This window comes from Schistocerca cancellata, chromosome 1 (genome assembly GCF_023864275.1).
Source record: "Schistocerca cancellata isolate TAMUIC-IGC-003103 chromosome 1, iqSchCanc2.1, whole genome shotgun sequence".
Taxonomy (NCBI): Eukaryota; Metazoa; Arthropoda; class Insecta; order Orthoptera; family Acrididae; genus Schistocerca; species Schistocerca cancellata.
In genome coordinates, this window is record NC_064626.1 from 1,207,407,298 (window position 1) to 1,207,429,063 (window position 21,766).

The window sequence follows — 21,766 nt, forward strand, 5'->3', positions numbered from 1 at the left end:
TGGTCAGAGGGCTACTACCAAGCGACATGCAACAGGATGGCTACCAGGCTGGGTTTTGGGCATACTGCCTTACTGGAAAAAGAAGGGTGCTAAGGTGGAAAGGCACAGAAGTGGAAGAGACACACTGGGCAACCTTCCCTGCATGATCCCCAGGTCTGAAAAATTTGGAAAAGTGGTGGCAGGTCAAAAGTGGTGCCTAAAGGCAGGTTTTCACATGGTAGTTCTCCAGGCTGTCCGGTCTTCTGCCATCCTCTTCAAGTCTGCATAATTTCCTCTTTCCTTTATGTTGTCTATTATCTTGTATCTCCTGAGGTGTACAGCCATCCTATGTTGCAAACTTCCGGTAAAGAACAACACCTGCTCATCTCCCCTGCTGCAGCCCACATGCCATCGCACCTGCCTCCGCTCACTGACCTGCAGCTGCACCATAATCGCTCAGCTCCCTGACCTGTAGCAGCCTTGGCCAAGCTGAGCTGCTATGGAATTATTCACTCTTTCTTTTTCAAGTGAAACCAGTCTGCCTCTTGTCAGTCGAAACACGTGTTCATTCTTTCAACTGAAACCATCCTTTAGTGTTTTAGTTGGCTGAGCTATCCATTCAGTCTTCTGAATGAAGTCTGTAGTATTTTCACTGGTTGAACTAAAACAGAGATATACAATCAAATACACATATCTCCAAAAGATACCTGTAGCCACAGGGGTTTGTGAAGACATTTCTGGGGGTACACTAAATTGAAAATAAGTTTCACGTATATTCCTTTAATTGCACTAAATACATCAATTCTCCTTTCCATAATTAAAAACTGATTTTAGTGACTGTTTGCATTCCATTTTACTGAGTAGGTGTGGTGATGTCTATTAATTACAATCATTTGAATCTGCCTTAAACACTTATTAAGCCATATATTTGTGTGGAAGATAAATGAACTGGCTCACAAAAATAACTGATGCAACTAGGAGACATTGTTGGATGTCCATGTATCTTCATACATTGACACAAAATAGACAGGTATGTAAATGACTGGAGTTGCAATACTCAGTGACAAGTAGAATAGTCATCAAAGTGTATTGCTGTTGTTACTGTTCAATGTTGTTACCACGCCTGGTAGTGGGTATAAGAGGGAAATCAACTGTGTCAGATGTTGAGTGATGACAGATGTGAAGATGCTGCTTACCAGTGTGAGACAGCACCATCAGCCCCTAACAGTTTGAAAGCGGCTTAACTACAGGTCTCTATTTGGATGGCTGGTTGAAACATGCAATATTCAGATTTGTGGAGCATTCTGATGTGACAGTGGCCCAATGTTTGACTGTGTAGGAACACGAGAACAAGCATACTTGTCATAAAGAAGGCAAAGGTCCCGAGTTCGAGTTTTGGTCCGGCACACAGTTTTAATCTGCCAGGAAGTTTCATAAAGCTTCTGGTCGACCAAGCCTGAGCACCACAAGGCATGATCGCTGTATTGTGCATCAAGCATACTGTAACCCATTCTGCCCATGTCTTCTACCCTTGGACACAGTCTGTCAATTGGGTAAGGGACAACAAGGAGGGAACAAGTCAACTTATGTCAAGCAGTGCTGGCACTACACTTGCACTCGCATGTCAATTTATTTTCCAAGTGGCACTCCATCTGCCACCTTAATAGCCGTCAACCATGTATTACACGTTAACAAAAGTAAAAACTGACACTGAGGTGTAACAAATTCTTACAGGATTCGTGAAATTGAAATTGATAATTTCACGTTGAATAATCATGCTTGAAGTCAGTTCTCATAGGCAAATCAAAATTAAAAAGGGCCAGTACTAAAACTTACAACATGGCAATTACTGTCATTTTTATTGCAGCTTTAGTCACATAGCAGATCATAGGATTTTTTTTTATTGTTTGTAAACAAGTGCCCACCCCAGCAAATGACTGAAGTGCGTCATAATACCTACACAACTGCATATGTGGTTTCAAAAAATCTCCTTGTAAAGGAAGCTGTACCAGGAAGCAACTTTACAAATGCGCCTCCAACCACACACACAGTTACACTTTAAAGTGCATTTATTCCGCCATGTAGAATTGGTATGAGGTAAATTTGATTGTACGGCTGGAAGTTAAGTGGTGTGCTCGTCCAACAGGACAACCGGAACGGCCCTGCACAGGTACAAATATGGTCACCGGTGTGGCCAGAAATGAGTAAAGCACAGAGCATGTGGACAGTGGTTGCTCGCTTAGCCAGAGAACAAACAATGCGGCAGAAGCAGCTAAATGTAACAGTCTGAAATATGGCTTCTTACAGCTTTTAGAAATTCAATAATAAATCACAGTTAAATAATAGAGCAAATCTGAATACATATGCAATCTCAGAAAAAAATGGGGCTAATCCAACGAAACAATTATTTCAATAACATAAAAACTACGGAAGTTAATGTTTTTCAGCAATTAAATATTTTCACAAGGAACCTCCGAATTAACTTTTAAACATTTCAAGCGATAACAAACTATATCTCAGATGATAGCACTGCACTCTAGCTATCATCCCTGAAAGCTAAGTATCTCTATATATTTTATTTATTGATTTATTCATTTTATATCCTTTTCTTTACACAAATGTTTGTCAGAACATCATATCCACCACAAAAACACAGTAACTCAATGCACCATGAATACCTCATATCTTGTCACAAATGTGCAGTTATTTAAGGAACATTTTATTACTTTACAGTAACTGTATTTATATGTAATTACAGCCAAAATACATTCCTAACAAGTAGACATGAGTATTTATTTACATGGCATTTAACAACATTTTGTTATCATTTAACATGAACACACTTGCCAGCTTACTACCATTTGCCCTACTCCCAAAGGTGGAAAGTGTATCTGACACTGCCCCATGATGGGCTAGGAACCATTTTGTCACTAATCAATAGAGGCACAACATTCACTCTGCAATGACTCAACACAAGATTCTGGGTTTTGATCAATGAGGTTGGCAGTGGAAGATACACAAGAGCAGACCGAAGCCGATCAGCTTTTGCTTATTCGGAACTAGGGAGCCCTTGTTGTCTTTGTGAACAAACTGTAAAGACTCTACCATCTCCACAACTGAGTTTGGGGGGGGGGGGGGGGGGGGGGTGCATTATCGCACACTGGTCTATGTAGTCTCCAAAGATTGTAGCAACTATAGCTTAAGTGCCACTTCGATAAATAGTGCTACATTTCAGATGGGAGGCAATACATGGGTATGTACAAGTATAGCTTCAACACTGTTTTTCTCTAATTGAACCTACAAATACTACTGAAATAAGAATAAGTTTTCATACCTTGTCCAGGAAGTAGTTGTGACCGCTGAGCACTATTCGTGAATGGTATAAAGCGACTCGACTGTTGTAAAGAACTCATTGTGGCATTAATATAAGGATGGCCACATTTGGAAATTTATTTTAATTTTACATTATCTGCAATTCTGACAGAGCCAGCACAGTCTGCATAATAGCTGGAAAAAGGAAGAACACAATGAAAGATGATAATTCACAAGAACTGAATTTAATCCTTAAAGCAACAATAACATACAGAATAGTCCAATGGTGGTGTTGTCATATACTAACATGAAGACGAATACGGGGAAAAAAGTGCTTTAATGATGAATCTGCATCATTATTGGTTTATCAACACAATGTGAAACCTTCAGGGATGTGGAACAAATCAATGCATACAAGAGTAAAAGCTTTTTGTGGATGGTGTCCATTTAAATAAAATTCTTCTGAGTGTAACATGTGTCGACTGTTATTGCTGGCGGCTTTCATCAGTCACACACATTCAAAAGAAGTTTACTGCACAAATAAGTCGAGTAATTGCTTAACAAAAGAACAGCAAACTTAGGAACTGGTATCAGAAACTGAGTGTCCACACTATGGTTATAATTCAAATTTATCTATCAATAAACACGATCTCCGTCATATAACAACTTCTAGAAAATGCATTATGAGATTCAAACAATATTTCACAAATGTGCAGACTGCTTCTAATGGCAACAACTACCTCGTAAAATACAAGATTTCAGTGAAAGTCACATACACAAATTTTCAGCTCAAGACGTATTTACGGATTTGTATGTCTTACATAAATGTCGATGTCACATGTCAAATCAATAACTGCAACATCTCTCATTTAAGACAAATTCAAGACCAACTGGGCTGTTATTTAACTGACCAGTATTACTAGTCAGCTTCATTTAGGTGTGGAATACTGAGAAAATGCCGTAGCCTACATGCTGCAGTTAATATATGTAACTCTTCATATAAGCTAAATATTGACATTTAAGTTATGCTTACAGGCTGCATGAAAAACAGATATTGTTTCATCCCACTCTGCGTAGTCTCTTCACTCGTCAACAAGACTTCAGTAAAAACAAACTTCGTAACATACAATGAAATCACTGTACACGATAGAACCCAATAACAAGGAACTATTGCAGTAAAACTGAGTACAAATAAGGGTAGCTACCGTCGGTTACGAATTTTCTTGCGTACTTTGCACACAACGCAAAAACTGAGGCACGTAATGGATTAAAGTATAAGTTATTAGTAAACATTGCTGGTAACGAATGTGATATCATTAAGAGATTGACATTAGAACACAGGTACATCATTTGTTGTTAGGTTTCGTTGTCCACCGTTTACCACACAAGTCATCCCGCACTTATTCAAAACATTAAAACAGCCGCTGATTTGACAAAAAGTACAATATCGCACAATTACTCCATGCAATCTAAATCATAGCAATACATGAAACTCAGTTCAGGAGATATAAAACTAAACCATTTTTCAAATATTCAGACTTAAGTCGTATGTGCACTACAAACGTATGCGTCCACAAGAACCGTCCCAACGTTTTTTAAGTCTTAAACTTACGCTACACAATTCACCCCTCATCCCGTCTGTTGGAACTTAATTTCCGATAATCTCAATAGATGGCGATTGAATAGCTCTACGTAAAAAGTGGACAAAACAATGTCGGTCTCATGATTTCTTTCACGGAGACCAAAGATACTATTCTAACAATTCTCTGTCGCAGTTCATGTAGTGAGAAGTATGTCTTTGCTATTATTATTGTTTGGCTGTGGTTTCGAAATTTGAAGTGCTATTGCGGCATATAATTTCTTTTAAATTACTTTTTACCGCTTGCCAGAATGAGCTTCTGTCTTTTAAGAACAGCATCACTTATTCATGAGCGCATTGCTTATACAACATTATCACCCGCGCGTCTAATTCATCAGTACAGAAAGCGGCAGTTTGAAAGTAAGTTGTTCAGAGAAGAAGAGCATTTTCAGCAAATTGCTTTCAAGTAGAATTACGAATACTGCAAAAACAGTAATTTGGTAACTTGGACAGCAAACTTTCGTAATCTTCTGTAAATGGTTATTTCATTAAGGCATTCAGCCATCTAGTTGTAGGTTCAGTATTATAATGACGCCTAAGTTACTTTATGTTATATGCTTCATGGCAATTTTGGAGGAAGCATAGTAACTAGCATCAGTATGTGATTTAATTAAAACATTTATTTTGTGCATTTTGGTATCCGTTCAAGCTTGGTTCACGTAAAATTACCCGCCAGTTTTAATACAACATCATTCTTTAAATGTCAGCAGTTGCTTATTTCAGTCTCACTGATCTTAATCCGTTTACATAGATCATTGGCGATCCAGTGCCATACATTCTACACCACCAATTTTCATATGAGTCTAATGCAATCTATTCTTTTCATTCAATACATATACTTCATGCTCGTTCTGTTTATCCATAATAAAGGTTTCTACAGGCCTATGAAACGTGAGAGAAACAAAACGGTAAAAATTTTATTTACCGTTATCGGACTTCCTACCACTGTAGCACAACAAACGGTGCGTTTTGGAGATATCTTTTCTTTGCTGTGTCGTTCAAACTGCCCCTTTTCGGAACACGCTAGTATGAACACGAAATCCGCCAACTACGGTGCATCAACTTCACACACACACACACACACACACACACACACACACACACATTGAAATTAAAGCCCTTTCTTCATGGGGTGTGTAGGCTTGCAAGATTACCCATCATGCACCGGTTCCGCCGTGTAGACGGGGCCACTTGTACAAAACTCACGCGTACGATCGCTGTTAGATGGAATACGACAGATCCTATCCTCACGCGTATTTAAGTGCTGCGTACTTGCGCAAAAGATCAAGTGGAGAACACACATGACAAACAGCGCAACGCTCTTTGTGAATTGTGTCTCCTGCTCAACTAAATGTTCTGGTTCGTCCATCTCATAAATAGTTAACGGGTGGGAAGCATTCATTGGAATTTAAACGATAAGACGCTTATATGAGGAAGTAAATGTAAACCAGTGACCCGGATCTTTCTGGAACCGCTCGTAGAAATATGTTCTTGTTCATTGCCTATGCACTCGCACACCAGCCATAATGTGTCTTCTCACGAAAGGAAAAGCGTGAGTTAATCTAGTGAACTAACATTGGCAAATAATAACAAAACGACATAAAATACTTGATAATCACGAGAAGTAAATTTAGGCCGTCGGTTCACTTGCTGGGAGTTGACAACAAAAACTGTTGACACTTAGAGCAGACGATTAGACAGGCATGCACCGCGTAAACGCGTTTTCTTAGTTGGGCCACCTGTTGTGTAGAGCGTTGTAGTAGATGGCGACTTTCTTGTTCGCGTCGCACGTCCCGTGTAAAACGGGCATAAGATGGCGGCTGCTGAATTTGCTACTGTCAACCAATCAGCGTACCGGTACAGGACCCGTGATTTAGTCAGCCAACTACAGCGAGCACAGGAGACGTGACTTTAGTCAGCCAATCAGGATGACTTCGTCGCGCGCTCACACTATAGTGCGTTTAAAATACTGTAAGTTGCAACCTTTGACGTTTTGCTGACCGGAACGGGACGTGACACCGTTGTCCAGGAAACACCAATGGCGAGCCGGCTTTCCCTACCACACTGCCAGCAGTTCTGCTGGTAAAGCGCCCCTGTTGTTGTTGTTGTTGTTTCGACTCGTTCCACATCATTACGAAATATCGTATTCATGATCCATGGAACTAGTGTTAATCTAATCTAATCTAATCTGTTGTTGTTGTCCAGAGACTGGTTTGATGCAGCTTTCTATTCTACTCTACTCTATCCTGTGCTAGCCTCTTCACCTCCGAATAACTACTGCAACCTACATCCTCAGAATCTGCTTAGTGTATCCATCTCTTGGTCTCACTCAACGATTTTTACCCTCCAGCACTAAATTGGTGATCCCTTGATGCCTCAGAATGTGTCCTACCTACTGATCAGATGAATGTCAGGTCGGTAGGACACATTCATCTAGTCAAGTTGTGCCACAGATTCCTATTCTCCCCAGTTCTGTTCACTACCTCCTCATTAGTTATGTGATCTACCCATCTAATCTTCAGCATTCTTCTTGTAGCACCATATTTCAAGAGCTTCTGTTCTCTTCATATCTAAACTGTTTATCACCCATGTTATACTGCCAGACACAGATACCTTCCACACAAATATTTTCATATAAGACTTCCCTACACTTAAATCTATATTCAACGTTAACAAACGTGTCTTCTTCAGAAACATTTAGATTGCCAGTCTACATGCTGTCTACTTTGTCCATCATCAGTTATTTTGCTGCCCAAGTAGCAAAACTCATCTACTTCTTTAAGTGTCATGTTTCTTAATCTAATTCCCTCAGTACCACCTGACTTAATTAGACTATGTTCCATTATCCTTGTTTTGCTTTTGTTGGTGTGCATGTTTTATGCTCCTTTCAAGACACTGTCTATTCTGTTCAGCTGCTCTTCCAGGTCCTTTGCTGTCTCTGACAGGATTACAATGTCATTGGCAAACCTCAAAGATTTTATTTCTTCTCCATAGATTTTAATTTCTACTCCATATTTTGTTTCCTTTACTGCTTGCTCAATACACAGATTGAATAACGTTGAGGATAGGCTGCAACCCTGTCTCGCCTCCTTCTCAACCACTGCTTCCCTTTCGTACCCCTAGACTCTTATAACAGCCTTCTAGTTTCTGTACAAATTGTGCACAGCCTTTCGCTCCATGTATTTTATGCCTGCCACCTTCAGAATTTGAAAGAGAATATTCCAATCAACATTGTCAAAAGTTTTCTCTAATTCTACAAATGCTTGAAACTTAGGTTTGCCTTTCCTTAACCTATCATCTAAGATAAGTAGTAGGGTCAGTATTGCCTCATGTGTTCCAATATTTCTACAGAATCCAAAATGATCTTCCACAAGGTCGGCTTCTAACAGTTTTTCCATGTGTGTTAGTGTTTTGCAACCATGACTTATTAAACTGATAGTTTGATAATTTTCATATCTGTCAACGCCTGCTTTTTTTGGGACAGGAATTATTGTATTCTTCTTGAAGTCTGAGAGTATTTCGCCTGTCTCATTGTATTGAATCATATTATTTTTCCATTCATTTGTTTTCTTATGTGTAAACTAAGAGAGTTGTAGACACTGCCAAAGGTAAATTAATGAGCTGTTTTGTGGCAGGGGTAATGTAATCATTAAATATCTGTGTGAAACAAAGTAAGAAATACACTCTTCACTTTGGTAACTCGTATATCTTCACCCGTTTGTTTGGGAAGTAGTAGTGTACAGATGCATGCTTGGATTCGTTGTACCAGCATTGTTAAGAACGTGTACTTTAACTGTTCATTAAAAGTATTATAACAAGTTATTAGAAACGGAATATCTATTCGTACAGTTATAAGATCAACCCCTATCTGCTCATCATTGCACTTGCTGCCAAGATCCTGCATCGAGAAGTTCAGTGAAGACAGGAATAATTTACACGATATTCCGGAGGAGCATTCCTGCATCAACATTGTCACAATCAAGACTAAACACAATGGAATTAATGAGAAGGTAATGACTCGGACTTGATTGGTACCTATTGAACGTGGTTTAATTATACTAAAATGTGCTTCTTGTGACAGATCGACAATTTCAATGATTGCTGTGATTATTTGGTACTGCACACTACTGGGAGCAGCAGTACATAATCCAAACTATCTTTATTGACCTTGAATGTAATAACAGTAAAGGTCTGTTGATATTGGCATCAGTCAAAGTTCAACCAAGACTGTGCACAGACTGATAAATTACCTTCAACATTTTTCCAACTATTCTTTCCAATCAGTTTTTCCAATTATTCAAGCAGAATTACAATCGGGAACTTTTATTATGGTTCATGTAATTACACCAGACACAGGAAAAACATTTCATACAATAACAACTCAACATTCCCCCCCCCCCCCCCCCCCCCCCCCCCCCAAGTCAAAAGCACATGCAGTCCCATAAACACAGAGTCCAAAGACAATTTTCTCTGCAGGTGGCAGTTCAGTTACTGACAGTCAATGGTTGCCACATACTTTTATGTACTTTATGTATCATAGCTTTATATGTAAATAATTACACCAGTAACAAGTAAAATGTTCGTAGGTGAATAAATTCAAATAAATTCTTGAGTTTGTAACTAGGTATCTCTTGAGAATGAGCCATCACACAAAACTAGTAACAGTAAATAAGATAAAAAGGGAAAGAAAAACCAGCTTTGGTGGATTATTATTAGTATTGAAATTCTGCTTATCATTCAGTATGCAGAATTTTTTATGTTTGCAGTGTACTTCCATCTAGGATTACATTCCAGCATCACTTGTTGTATGCCTAATAATAATAATAATAATAATAATAATAATAATAATAATAATAATAGTTGTTATTTTTACATCCTGCAAAATCCACTTTGTGTCTGACTTGTAACAAGCGGGAAAGTGGTCTGCATCTGATTAGCAGAGATGCAGCTGGAATTCTTGTCCTGGAATTAACATTCCAATCATAAAAAAATGAACTTTGATGCAACACTTGAAATAATTAAGTACTGTGAGGTGTGACAGGTGGTAACCAATCCACTGCTGTCAAGAACAGTACAACTCAGTTATCAGATTCTGAGGCATCTGGGCTGTCTTGCAAACAGAGGGAATTGCAGTCCTCCGGCCAACTTCGCCCAAATGAGGAAACCCTTTTTTGGCACCCTAAATGTAAATAGTATGTTATGAACAGGAAAGTTGCTCGAACTAGAGCAAACCATAAAATGCACAACAAATTTGAATACTGGCACTCCAAGACACAAAACTGGCCAATGCAGTGGATTTTGGGAACTAAAGACTTTTCAGAAGTAAAGTGGATAAACAAATATTGAAAAAACACACCACTTTTAGGGGTTGCTTTTCCTGTCACAAGAGACATACCTCCGCAACAAATGTGAAACCTGTAAACAGCAGACTAATGACAGTCACCTTGAAGTGTGCAAATGAAACTACACACTAATCAATGCAAACATGCCAATCAACACTGAAAATAAAACGAACTGCTAAAAGGTAGGGATGTCATGGGAAACACTAGAAGAAATAGCATCTAAATTTCAACAAAACCATCTCAAAACCCTACAGGCAATCTCTATGCACAACTAGGCAAAGGAAGAAAGTACAGAGAAGCAACTGGAAATTTCCCAGCATATAAGTGAACGAACCACATTGGATGAAGATTAGTTGAGCTCTGCAGGGTATTCAGCCTTAAAATTATATCAATACACTTCAAAAAGAAATGATCAAAACAGATGACGTTGAGATCACTGAACTCGCTCATTGATTAATTCCAAATTGACCATTAGCAATCTCTTATTCAAACTACAGAGAAGTTATGAAGGTCCAAATGAGAAAGGGTGCAAACATAGACTCAGACCATTACCTGATGAGCATAAAATTACATTTAAAACTTCAGAGGTTCTTAAAAAAGGAGACACAAATCCTCAAATTTGAAACTAACAGGTTCCAACAATCTCTCATGGAAGAACTAGAGAAAAACAAGTCAAGACACTGACAACAACTCAAAAGTAAATTGATCAAAGCTACACAAACACTAATTTCTCTGCAAAAAAGGAAAATGTACCCTTGGTTGAATGAAGAATGTGAGTACACAATTCAGTCCCAGCAGGATGCATACAACAGTTGAAACAGCAATAAGACAGAAGACAACTTCAAAACATTCCTGATGGTTTGGAAAGATACTTTCAAAGTAAACAGAAAGCCTGAAAGAAAATATGAAAAGATCAACTTCTTGAAATCAAGAAAGACTTTGAAAGAAATGACACCTGCAATTTCTATAAGAACTTCAAAACTAAGCTCACAGGAAATCAACCACAAAGTCTCTGCTTCAGGAAAGAAAATGGACAAATAGTTCTAAACAATCAAGAAAACTGCAGAGAACTTTCTAGATATTTCAAAGAACTACTTAACTACTCAAAACCAAACCAAAGGTTCCACCGCAAGAACCTGAGGACACTGATCCTAATTCATAACTCTTGAAGAGAGATAGTACAATGTAAATTACTACAGGGGAATCTCACTCAAATCAGTTGCATACAAAATTGTATCTCATTATCTTCTTGACAGAGACCAGGCCATTCATGTCCAGAGCAAATTTGAACCTAAACCTAATCCTCACACTCTGGATAATTTGTAGCAAACCCAGTCGGCACATTTGTTGATTTCAAGAAAGCATATGACTCAGGTGACCATGAAAATTCGAAATATTAGAAAGAAAAGGTCTAGACCTGAAAACCTTCACAATCATACAACAAACACTGACAAATACAAAGTCTGAGGTTAATTTTGTGGAGGAACTCTCAGATCCTTTCAAAATCAAAAGTTTGGCAAGACAAGGAGATGGCCTGTCTCTATCCCTTATCAGAATTTCCTTGAGAAAGTGATCCTAGAATGGTACAAACAGAAATAAATCCTCAAAATTGATCAGCCAGTCAATTTAAGCAGAGACAAGTAATCTACAGATTACCTAGCATTTGCAGTGATTTAGCAATATTATCTTGCAACCTCTCATCAGCCCAAAATCAGATTCAATTCTTCAAAGACACTGCAGGAAAAGATGGTCTCCAGATATCTTTTGAAAAGACAGATTACATGACCTGCAACAAAGAAGCACAAACATTTTTGGAGACAAAAAAAGGCAGAATTAAATGAGTTCCACACTTTAAATATCTCATGGAACCAAAACAAATTAAATTAGATACCAAAAGATAGGAACTGTATACCGACTTAACCAAAATATCTACAACAAGAAATGTATCCCTAAGCTCACAAAACTAAGGCATTACTATACAGTAATTACATTATTGGTCAAAAGTTTTCGTTCACCCATGATAAAAACTATACACTTCATTTCAGTGTTCAAACACATCATACAAACCAAAAGACCAACAAAGTAAATATTTCATCTCTATCATTAAGGACTTGGAAGAGCAGTTGAACCGAATGTACAGTGTCTTGAAAGAAGGGTATAAGATGAACATCAACAAAAGCAAAACGAGGATAATGGAATGTAGTCGAATTAAGTCGGGTGATGCTGAGGGAATTAGATTAGGAAATGAGACACTTAAAGTAGTAAAGGAGTTTTGCTATTTGGGGAGCAAAATAACTGATGATGGTCGAAGTAGAGAGGATATAAAATGTAGACTGGCAATGGCAAGGAAAGTGTTTCTGAAGAAGAGAAATTTGTTAACATCGAGTGCCAGGAAGTTGTTTCTGAAAGTATTTGTATGGAGTGTAGCTATGTATGGAAGTGAAACATGGATGATAAATAGTTTAGACAAGAAGAGAATAGAAGCTTTCGAAATGTGGTGCTACAGAAGAATGCTGAAGATTAGATGGGTAGATCACATAACTAATGAGGAGGTATTGAATAGAATTGGGGAGAAGAGGAGTTTGTGGCACAACTTGACTAGAAGAAGGGATCGGTTGGTAGGACATGTTCTGAGGCATCAAGGGATCACCAATTTAGTACTGGAGGGCACCGTGGAGGGTAAAAATCGTAGAGGGAGACCAAGAGATGAATACACTAAGCAGATTCAGAAGGATGTAGGTTGCAGTAGGTCCTGGGAGATGAAGAAGCTTGCACAGGATAGAGTAGCATGGAGAGCTGCATCAAACCAGTCTCAGGACTGAAGACCACAACATCATTAAGTGCAATACAATATGTTTTAGCCTCTTCAGAGTATCCGCCCTTTGCCCTCAGAACAGCTGCACAAATTCTTGGCATTCTGTAGATAAGAATTTATACTGTTTTTGCATATATTGCAGTCCAACACATCTCTAAATTATTCCACAGCCCTTCAACATCAGACGACCTCAGTTTTCTGGCCACCTCGTCAAATTGATTCCATAAGAGTTCAATGGGATGTAAGTCAGGTGACAGACTCGGCCAAATCATATTCATCAGTTCCCTACTTTTCTCTTTTCTATTGACATACCTTCTGTACAATGATATCCTTCATTCTTTAATGTCCCAGAAATTCTCACTAGATCATCAACTTTATCTGCTGCAAAACACCCCCACACCATGGCCGACCCTCCACCATGTTTCACTTTTGGCTTCACATACTAACTCTTCATGTGTTCTCCATGAATTTTACAAACATACGTTTGACAATGGCTTTTAAATATTTCATTCTCAAATTTTTGTCCTTGAATATCATCTTGGACCATTGGTGTTTGCTCCAGTTTTTATTTTTTTGTGCCCATTGGAATATTTTAACCTTATTTTGTTTGCTTAATAAAGGCTTTTTTGGCCTCTATGCACTCCTTCAGACCTTGTTCAAGAAGACATCATTGCACTGTTGAGACAGATATTGGGGCTGATCACATATTATTTACTTCCTTGCATATTACAGGTGCTGTACAAGTCATCCAATGTTTACCCTGCATATGAACTTATCTTTACCTTATGATGTTACTCAGTTTCTTCTAGATCATGGGAATCTTGCTTTGTCGCCAGTATGTCACTGTTATTGTGGATACTCATCAGCACCCCTCAATGCAAACAACCATTCAAATACACAACAGAGGCACTTTATTTGTTTATACAGTAAAGCATCTGAGTAATGGACATCTATGGGGAAAATAAAAGTGTCTGCTTTTAAGAAGTGTTCTTTATTCAGGAATGGATAAATAGACAGTATACAATATAGTACGTACAATGTGCTGTGGAGAGAAAGGTACTGTACTGCTGTATACTGTGTTAAGTAAATTAGTGAAAATTTATCTTTAAGTACAGTACTACATTAAGAAATCATCGTACATTAGTATAATATAGAATTAAAATCCCTTTCATGCATTCTGCAAGGTTGGTCACGCTGTTTGAGGCGCCATGTCATGGATTGCACAGCCCCTCCTGTCAGAGGTTCGAGTCCTCTCTCGGGCATGGGTGTGTGTGTTATTCTTAGCATAAGTTAGTTTAAGTAGTGTGTAAGTCTAGGGACCAATGACCTCAGCAGTTTGGTCGCTTAGGAACTCACACACATTTGAACATTTTTTGCAATATTGGTTTGAAATAATCATGCATTTTTTCTGAACCAGAGTGTCATTTATAATTGCTTTCTTAATATGTGTTTCAACTGCTAATACTAAATTGGGTCTCTCATCATCACTTTTCACTAAAAGTGTTTCAATTTCCTTACCTCTTCAACAGTCTGTGTACTTGAAAGGGGAGTAAAATCCAGTTCAGTTATGTCATCTTCATCCTGTTGTCAGCACATCCTTCTTGATGCAGCTCTTGTATGAGTTCATTTATGCCAGTTGATTTACTTTCTGTGAACAGTGCATCATCAATAATGACGCATTCTTCGGATCCAACAAAATTCCTCTTCTTAAGTCTGATGTTCATGCTCATATATCTTGTGACTGTTTTCTTTGTCATCACTGTCAATCACTGAAGCATGGTCATTAAAAATGAACCTTGCCTTCTTGAAGCAGTTCCTGATTGTAGTCAATGGTACATGTTTTAAGGCTGAAGAAATCCACAGAATTGCATCCAACACTCTTACAGATTTTCGAAGTTCATATCCAGATTCAGCATAGTCCATTAGAGACAAAATCTCCCTCAACACTTTTTGGCTGTAAAACACTTTGAAATTTTGAATAAACCCCTGATCCAGTGATTGACAATGTGAAGTTGAGTTTGGCAGCAATGGAAAGTGGCATCACTTTCCTCCTTTGTCTTTCCATTCTTCTATCAAACTCCAACAACCACTCAGTCATTATTGCCCTCATTATTGAAGAGCATTTATTTGCATACCACTCCATGTTCAGTTTACTCAAGACAACACCTTTGAAGCATCTACGCTTCACAGCCTTAACAATAATCAAAGGCTTTTTAAGAAATTCACCAATTGTATTAACACACAATACAATAGTGAGCCATTCTTTTGAAATTTTGCCTCCTGATCAGGCCATTGTCTCACTGGGAAGAATTTAGAAGAAAACCACCAGTCTCATCTCAGTTAATAATGTTTCTTTCTTCATAACCCTTTCAAATTCCTGTTATCCTTTTTTGCCAATCTGGCATCCACTGAGCTGGATTCGCCACACAATTTAGAAATGAGATGTGTCAAGCCAGCCTACAGATGCTTTAAAATCATGAAATCCTAAATCTTTGGTGATTGTGAGTGCTTTCTCGTGGACCAGCAGTCCACTAAAAGACAAATTATTGCTACAAGCGTGGTAGAACCATTCAAAAGTCAGACTGTCAACTTTTGAGCCTGGTGTATGAGGAAAAGTGGTAAGGTTATCATTTCCAGTCAATGAATTCAGAATGTCCTTTTTGTTACTTAAAATGTCACTGATCTGTGCTTTTCCACCAGGAAACCACATGGCTGTTTCTCTACATTAATCTTCTCCTTTGCATACACTCCATGCCGTACATAACTTCTCTCATTTGAAGACACAAACAGTACACATTTTAACTTATAATATGTTCAAATGCATTTTAATTATTGCCACTGTTTCATTTAAAACTGTCTTTTTCTTCCAAACTGTCTTGTATTTGGAAGTTTTAATTGTTGTTGGGGGATACATTTCAGTATCCACTTCTATTATAGAGAATGCCACTGTTCAGAAGAATTTTATCATAAGAACTAATGTTATTTTGCAGAGGATTTTGAAATGTCACCTATTGAGAGGAGTCCACTATTGGGAAATGTCCGTTACTGGGAGTTTTACTGTACTTGTCGTAGTATGAGAACGGAGATATAATCGAATATTCGAAATGAAATCATTGTTTTAACCACAGATACATAGTTTGATAGGCGACTGAAAACTTTTGACCCATAGTGTAAGAATAAGAATAAGAATAAGAATCTTTATTAGCCGTTCAGCATTTTCTTATACAATGGGCTTCGTCAATAAGTTCAATTACAGTATAGAGATGGTTATATTCTCATAACAATGTATATATAAATCATGTGAAATTCAGTGTAGTACAATAGCACACATTTGGAATTTTATATATTGTTAATTTTACAATGAAAAGGAAAGCATTAGACAGATTTGTATTAAGCAGGGAGTATTCATGTTGATGACACTATGTCATTATCATATACATGTTGATAACACTATGTCATTATCCTAAGCTATTGATACAAATTTAGGTCCTACTACAGGCAGAGGTACCTTTCTCTATGTTAAAACAGCAAATCTGCCATATTACAATCTTTAAATTCATCAACTGAGTAAAATGCTTTACCTTTGAGCCATTGACCCAATGTTGTCTTAAATTTACTTTTAGATACTGTTTGTACAATTTTAGGGAGCATATTAAACAGTTCGAGGCCTACATATTTATAACTATTATGTACCTTAGACAGTCTAGAGTATGGCAGATCAATTGTGTGGTTTCGTCTTATATTGTGGGTGTGGACAGACGACCTAAGGGGATATTGAGCTATGTTTTCTTTTACGTGTAGTAAGCAATGATAGATGTACAAACAAGGAACTGTCATGATGTTAAGTTTTTTGAAATGTTCCCTGCATGTATCCCTGGGAGATAAACCCACTACACATCGAAGAGCTTTTTTTTGCCATCTGAAAATTGATATTGAACTGGGAGAATTTCCCCAAAGCAGAATACCATAAGAAAGATGGGGGTGGATATAAGCAAAATATGAATGCAGCAGTAAGTTTTGGCTGACATTACTCCTAAGCTTATAAAGTAGGAACATAGCACGTGCAAGTTTAGAACAGACGTATGTGATATGTTTATCCCAGCTAAGTTTCTGGTCAATCATCATTCCTAGCAGTTTAACGGACTTATTTTCTTTGTTTGATACCTTCAAATTAAAGAATATTTCCTCAGTTTTTGTTTCATTTATGTGTATTAGTGTAAACCAGAATGTCTCTGTGGATCAGAAGCACTTATTTTGAACAGGAAGAAAGACATTGAAAACATCGAGAAAAAGGGATGCAAAATTGTAGGAAAAATTCTAGACCCAAACCTCAGACAAACAATGACATCTCAGAAGCAGTTAGGAAGACAAAGAATACACAAATAAACATAATGACATGAGAAAATGCAATTAAAATTGTGTGATCACATTAAAAGAGTGAATGCAGATAGACTTACAAAACAAATAATTGATTTTTTTGACGATAGGAACAAAGCTGAAATGGACATGATTAAATTGGTTGGCAAGATCAAAACTGGTCCGAAATTGGCAAATATTACTCCAGATGATGTTCAGAACTGTGAAATCTTCAGGTCAAAAATTCACAAATGGCGAGTTGACAGAAGGGAAAACTAAAGAAGAAGACTGGGACAACATGGTCCGAAGAGAGGAAGGCAAATGCTTCTATCTATGTCAGATGCTTACCTCTTAGTACTTTGTACAGTCCTAATGGGCTTATTCACAATTATTATTATTATTATTATTATTATTATTACTGAAACTGTTTGTAAATTAGTGCATATTATACATGTATCCCATTTTTATTGTAACTTTGCTTATCACATTGTTCTGCAGCTAATAAGGTCCATAATCACAGAATTCAAATAAAAGTAAACAGATAAATAATGTTTCAGCAGCCAAAAGCGGAAATGATTTCATTTAAAAAAAGATAAATAATTTCTGCTTACTTCTTTTTCATGACTCAATGCCAAATGGAGATCTGCAAACAGAGAAGCAGCTACCTACTTGCAAATGGATGGGAGAATGATAGACATGACAAAAGCACATTGAAACTGGTCTTCTGTGTGTCAGAGACGGAGTTTGTTCAGTAGGAGGAGTAGGAGTATCAAATTTAGTAAGGGATTAATCACTGGGAATATAGGAAGCAAAAACTTGGAAAATTACTTTGCAGGATCTTATAAGAATAGGCAGAGATTGGAATGCAAACAGAAGACTTACAAGAATATTCACTCATTCATTGTGGCAGATCTCTTTCCTTGTCAATAGCCAACAATGTCCCAAAGCCCAGAATGTTCAATAAGAATAGATGAACAGCTGCCAGATGTGCTGTATGGCAGAGGTTGCACTTATGTAGGTTAGATACCATCCCACCCACTTCCCATTTCTTGAACATAAAGTGGCCAGGAAGAATGATAAGTCATATCTTTGCATATTAGCACAAATGTCTAATATTGTCACTAAGGGGTGTACAATACGGCGAAGTTTTGTCTTCTCAAAATCTTTTTGATGGAACCTTCTGTGGAACCTTCTTGTGAGCTCTGACGAAGCTGGGGAGGATAGCATAGCTTCTGGCAGGGCCAAATTGGCTCCAGTGTAGGAGCCAGATGAAGTGTGTTCCCAACACAAGGTAGGTAGGGCTCTTAGATTAGTTCAACCCACTAGGGGAGCTAACACGATGTGAAATATTGACACTCCAATTTGGGGGTTGACCATGGGATCAATACCCCTGCCTGGTAAAAAACTTATCATTGCAAACAATTTAACCAGGAATGCTGGACAGCCCTTAAAAAGACAAACTGTGCCTTTGAACAAGAATATGGATATACCAGTGCTTAAACTGGGAAAATGAAAAGTACATACACTGCTGCAGAAAAGAGCTATGAAGCATTGCTGAAGAGGCAATGAGGTGTGGAATGGAAGTTGCACTCCAGGAAATCTGGTGAAAGGGAAGGGGTGACATACATATTCTCTGTGTATTACTCAGAAAAAGCTGAAAGACAAGGAGAGTATTGAATTGGATTTATAATCTCCAAAGATGTGCCTAGGTCATTTCAACTAAAATAAAGCCGCACATCGTAAGTGGAAATACAGGGTGTCCCACAAAGGGGCTTACATTGTTTGAATTGTAATAACTGAGGAAATATTAAAGATAAACTGATCCAACTGTGATTATATGGTGTTCTTATGACTAGTATATAGCCATTGATTTTCCCCCCTTTTTTGTTGACAGTAACTAAAGGTAAATAACAAGATGGCTGGAAACTTGTCCTTGGAGCAAAGAAAGTGGATTTTAAAATGTTATTGGAAATGTGAAAACCTGAAAGGGAGGCTGTGGTGGAGAGTTTGATAATGCATCACCATCATGTGTAACAATAATGAACTTACGAGACAAATTTGATAGGGAAGGAAGTGTGCACAATTTGAAGAAGGGAGATTGTGACAGGAAGAAATCAGTAGCAGATGAAAGAGGGGTGGACACAGTGGTACAGATTTACACAAGATCACTAAAGAAGTCTGTATGGGAAGCTATGCATGAATCAGATGTAGGCAAATCAAGTGTTCACCACATTTTTAAAAAAGTTTAGTGGAAACCCTACATTCCCACGTTGCTCCACACATGAATGAGGATGATTCAGACAGGTGCCTCGAATTTTGTGACTGAATTTGTGATAATGAACAGTTGACTGATGTTATCCGTCAGTCTGATGAGGGGACATTTAAATTGAATTGAACCATCAATTGCCATAACTGTGTACTGGGCAAGAGATAATCCCCATGTTATGGAAGAATGAGCTGTTAATTTTTCTGTGTTATGAGTGTGTTATGGCATGTCTTTTAGAGGACTTGGGTCATTCTTTTTTGAAGGAATAGTGACAGGTGCAAAGTATCTTACAAAGTTATAGGAACAGGCTGTATCAGCTATTCACCAACTGTAACAAGATTAAGTCCCCCCCCCCCCCCCCCACCAAGACAGTGCACTGTCACATTACCATCATGACATGTGCCAGTTCCTTAATGAAACATTTTTTGAGACAGGCTGATGGTGAGGTGTTGAGTTTCCACCCAGATCCCCCAATCTAACAATGTTAGACTTCTTTCTATGGGCATCCATCTTCGCTACAAAGCCGCATATGCTGGAAGACATGAGAGAGGCAATTGTGAGAGCCTTTGAATCCATTCCAGCAGCATCAATAACACATTTGTTGATCTGTTCTGCAGTACTGCAGACACTGTGTTGCTCATGATGGAGGATATTTTGAACGTCTTCAAGAATAAAACACGGTCAGTAATGTCGCAGCCATCTATGAGACTTAAAAATTCATATCTTTTGCTAAATTTAGTCAAGTTATTAAAGTTCAAACTGTGTAAACCAGTGAAAGTCACCCTATAGATCTCTCTGTAAGTCCATCTTTATAAAGACAGCTGTGAGGTCTTGGCTGTTTAATATGAAATGTTGAATCAAAACACCTTTCAGCCATTTAAATTTCCAATTGAGATTTTTTACACAGTGTACCCTCTTACCCTGTAAATGCTTCCACATGCTTAATAAATTATTTGCCTTCAGTGTATTAAGTAGACAGCTGAAAATACAATTATTTAGAGTCATAATGATCTAACCCACTGAAGTGAAACATGGACATTAACGATTACTGATGATCAGCAGCTCAAGACATTTTGCTGTAACATGCTACTAGTGCTTGTGAGTGTGAGTGCTTCTAGTGCTTGTGAGTGTGAATGCACTAAGTGTGGTGTCACCACACGTGTGTGTTTGAATCAGCCACCAACTATAGCTGTGCAGGCTGTCCTCTGGAAGCTGCCAGTGAGAGGCATGTGCAGGACACGATCTCCGCCCGCATCGTCTGCTGGTGACTCGCACACATATATGTGCGCAGCAGTGCTGACTGACCCCTCTCTGTGTTGTTCTAGTTGTATCACTCACTTCAGTTGTGTTGCCTCTTGTGGAGTCCCAAGAGGTTATTTTCGGTGTATTTCAGAGGTTACGATTAAAACCATATTTGTATGACTTGGATTGGCTTTGTGTATTACTTGGTTACTACACAATTGGCAACAAGTTATGAATTGTTTCCGCATGTGAAATCTTTAAGTGCAGTTTTATCAGGTTTATTCATTATGGACACCATACTATTGGCCCTGATTGAGCTGCCTACTTCAGTTGTGACCACTTTGTCGGCTTTACAGACATTAACAGACAGGATACCATTCCAGTGATACTTCCACCCCCTTTTCCTCCATATCATTATTTAGCTCACTAAAAAAGACTGAGGTGGTATTTTTTGGGCTTGTGTATGGCAGACTTGAATTTGTGCAAAGCCTTCTTCCTCTTGTGGATTCCCCCTAAGGTGTATCAGTTACTGTGTCAGCTTGCACCTTTACAAGGACTGGCAGCTTTTACTTTTGATCACATATGCATTTTATTGTCCAACTACTATCACAAATGAATGCATGTCATTGCAGCTTGAACTGAATTCTACTGATGCCGCAAGAAATCAAACCGGTAATACAAGGCCTGTGCAGCCGAACTTCATGGCCTTAGCCATATGTGTCAGTTCATTACTGATGCCCATAATGTCTCTTATGCACATTTTATGGTGTGTGATGCAGCTATTGGTTCAGCTCTGGACAAGGAAGTGCACAGAA

General features: G+C 38.2%; 2 protein-coding genes across 3 annotated transcripts in view; one reads left to right on the forward strand and one right to left on the reverse strand.

Moving 5' to 3' along the window:
* Positions 1-5,038, reverse strand: part of LOC126094658 (angiomotin-like protein 2) — a 166,409-nt gene extending 161,371 nt beyond the window's left edge. Inside the window, exons 1-2 of the mRNA XM_049909167.1 lie at positions 4,904-5,038; positions 3,314-3,486 (exon numbers count right to left, since the gene is read on the reverse strand). Of these exons, the coding sequence (XP_049765124.1) occupies positions 3,314-3,392 (79 nt within the window). The 5' untranslated portion in view covers positions 3,393-3,486; positions 4,904-5,038. The remainder of the gene's footprint in view (positions 1-3,313; positions 3,487-4,903) is intronic.
* Positions 5,039-5,103: 65 nt separating this feature from the next.
* The window catches only part of LOC126094702 (rhodanese domain-containing protein CG4456-like), a 227,051-nt gene continuing 210,388 nt past the window's right edge, over positions 5,104-21,766 (forward strand). The window contains exon 1 of one of the 2 annotated variants that reach the window (XM_049909233.1): positions 5,104-5,290. In XM_049909233.1, coding sequence (XP_049765190.1) covers positions 5,182-5,290 — 109 coding nt within the window. In that variant the 5' untranslated portion in view covers positions 5,104-5,181. The remainder of the gene's footprint in view (positions 5,291-21,766) is intronic. The other variant, XR_007521861.1, reaches the window with a different exon arrangement.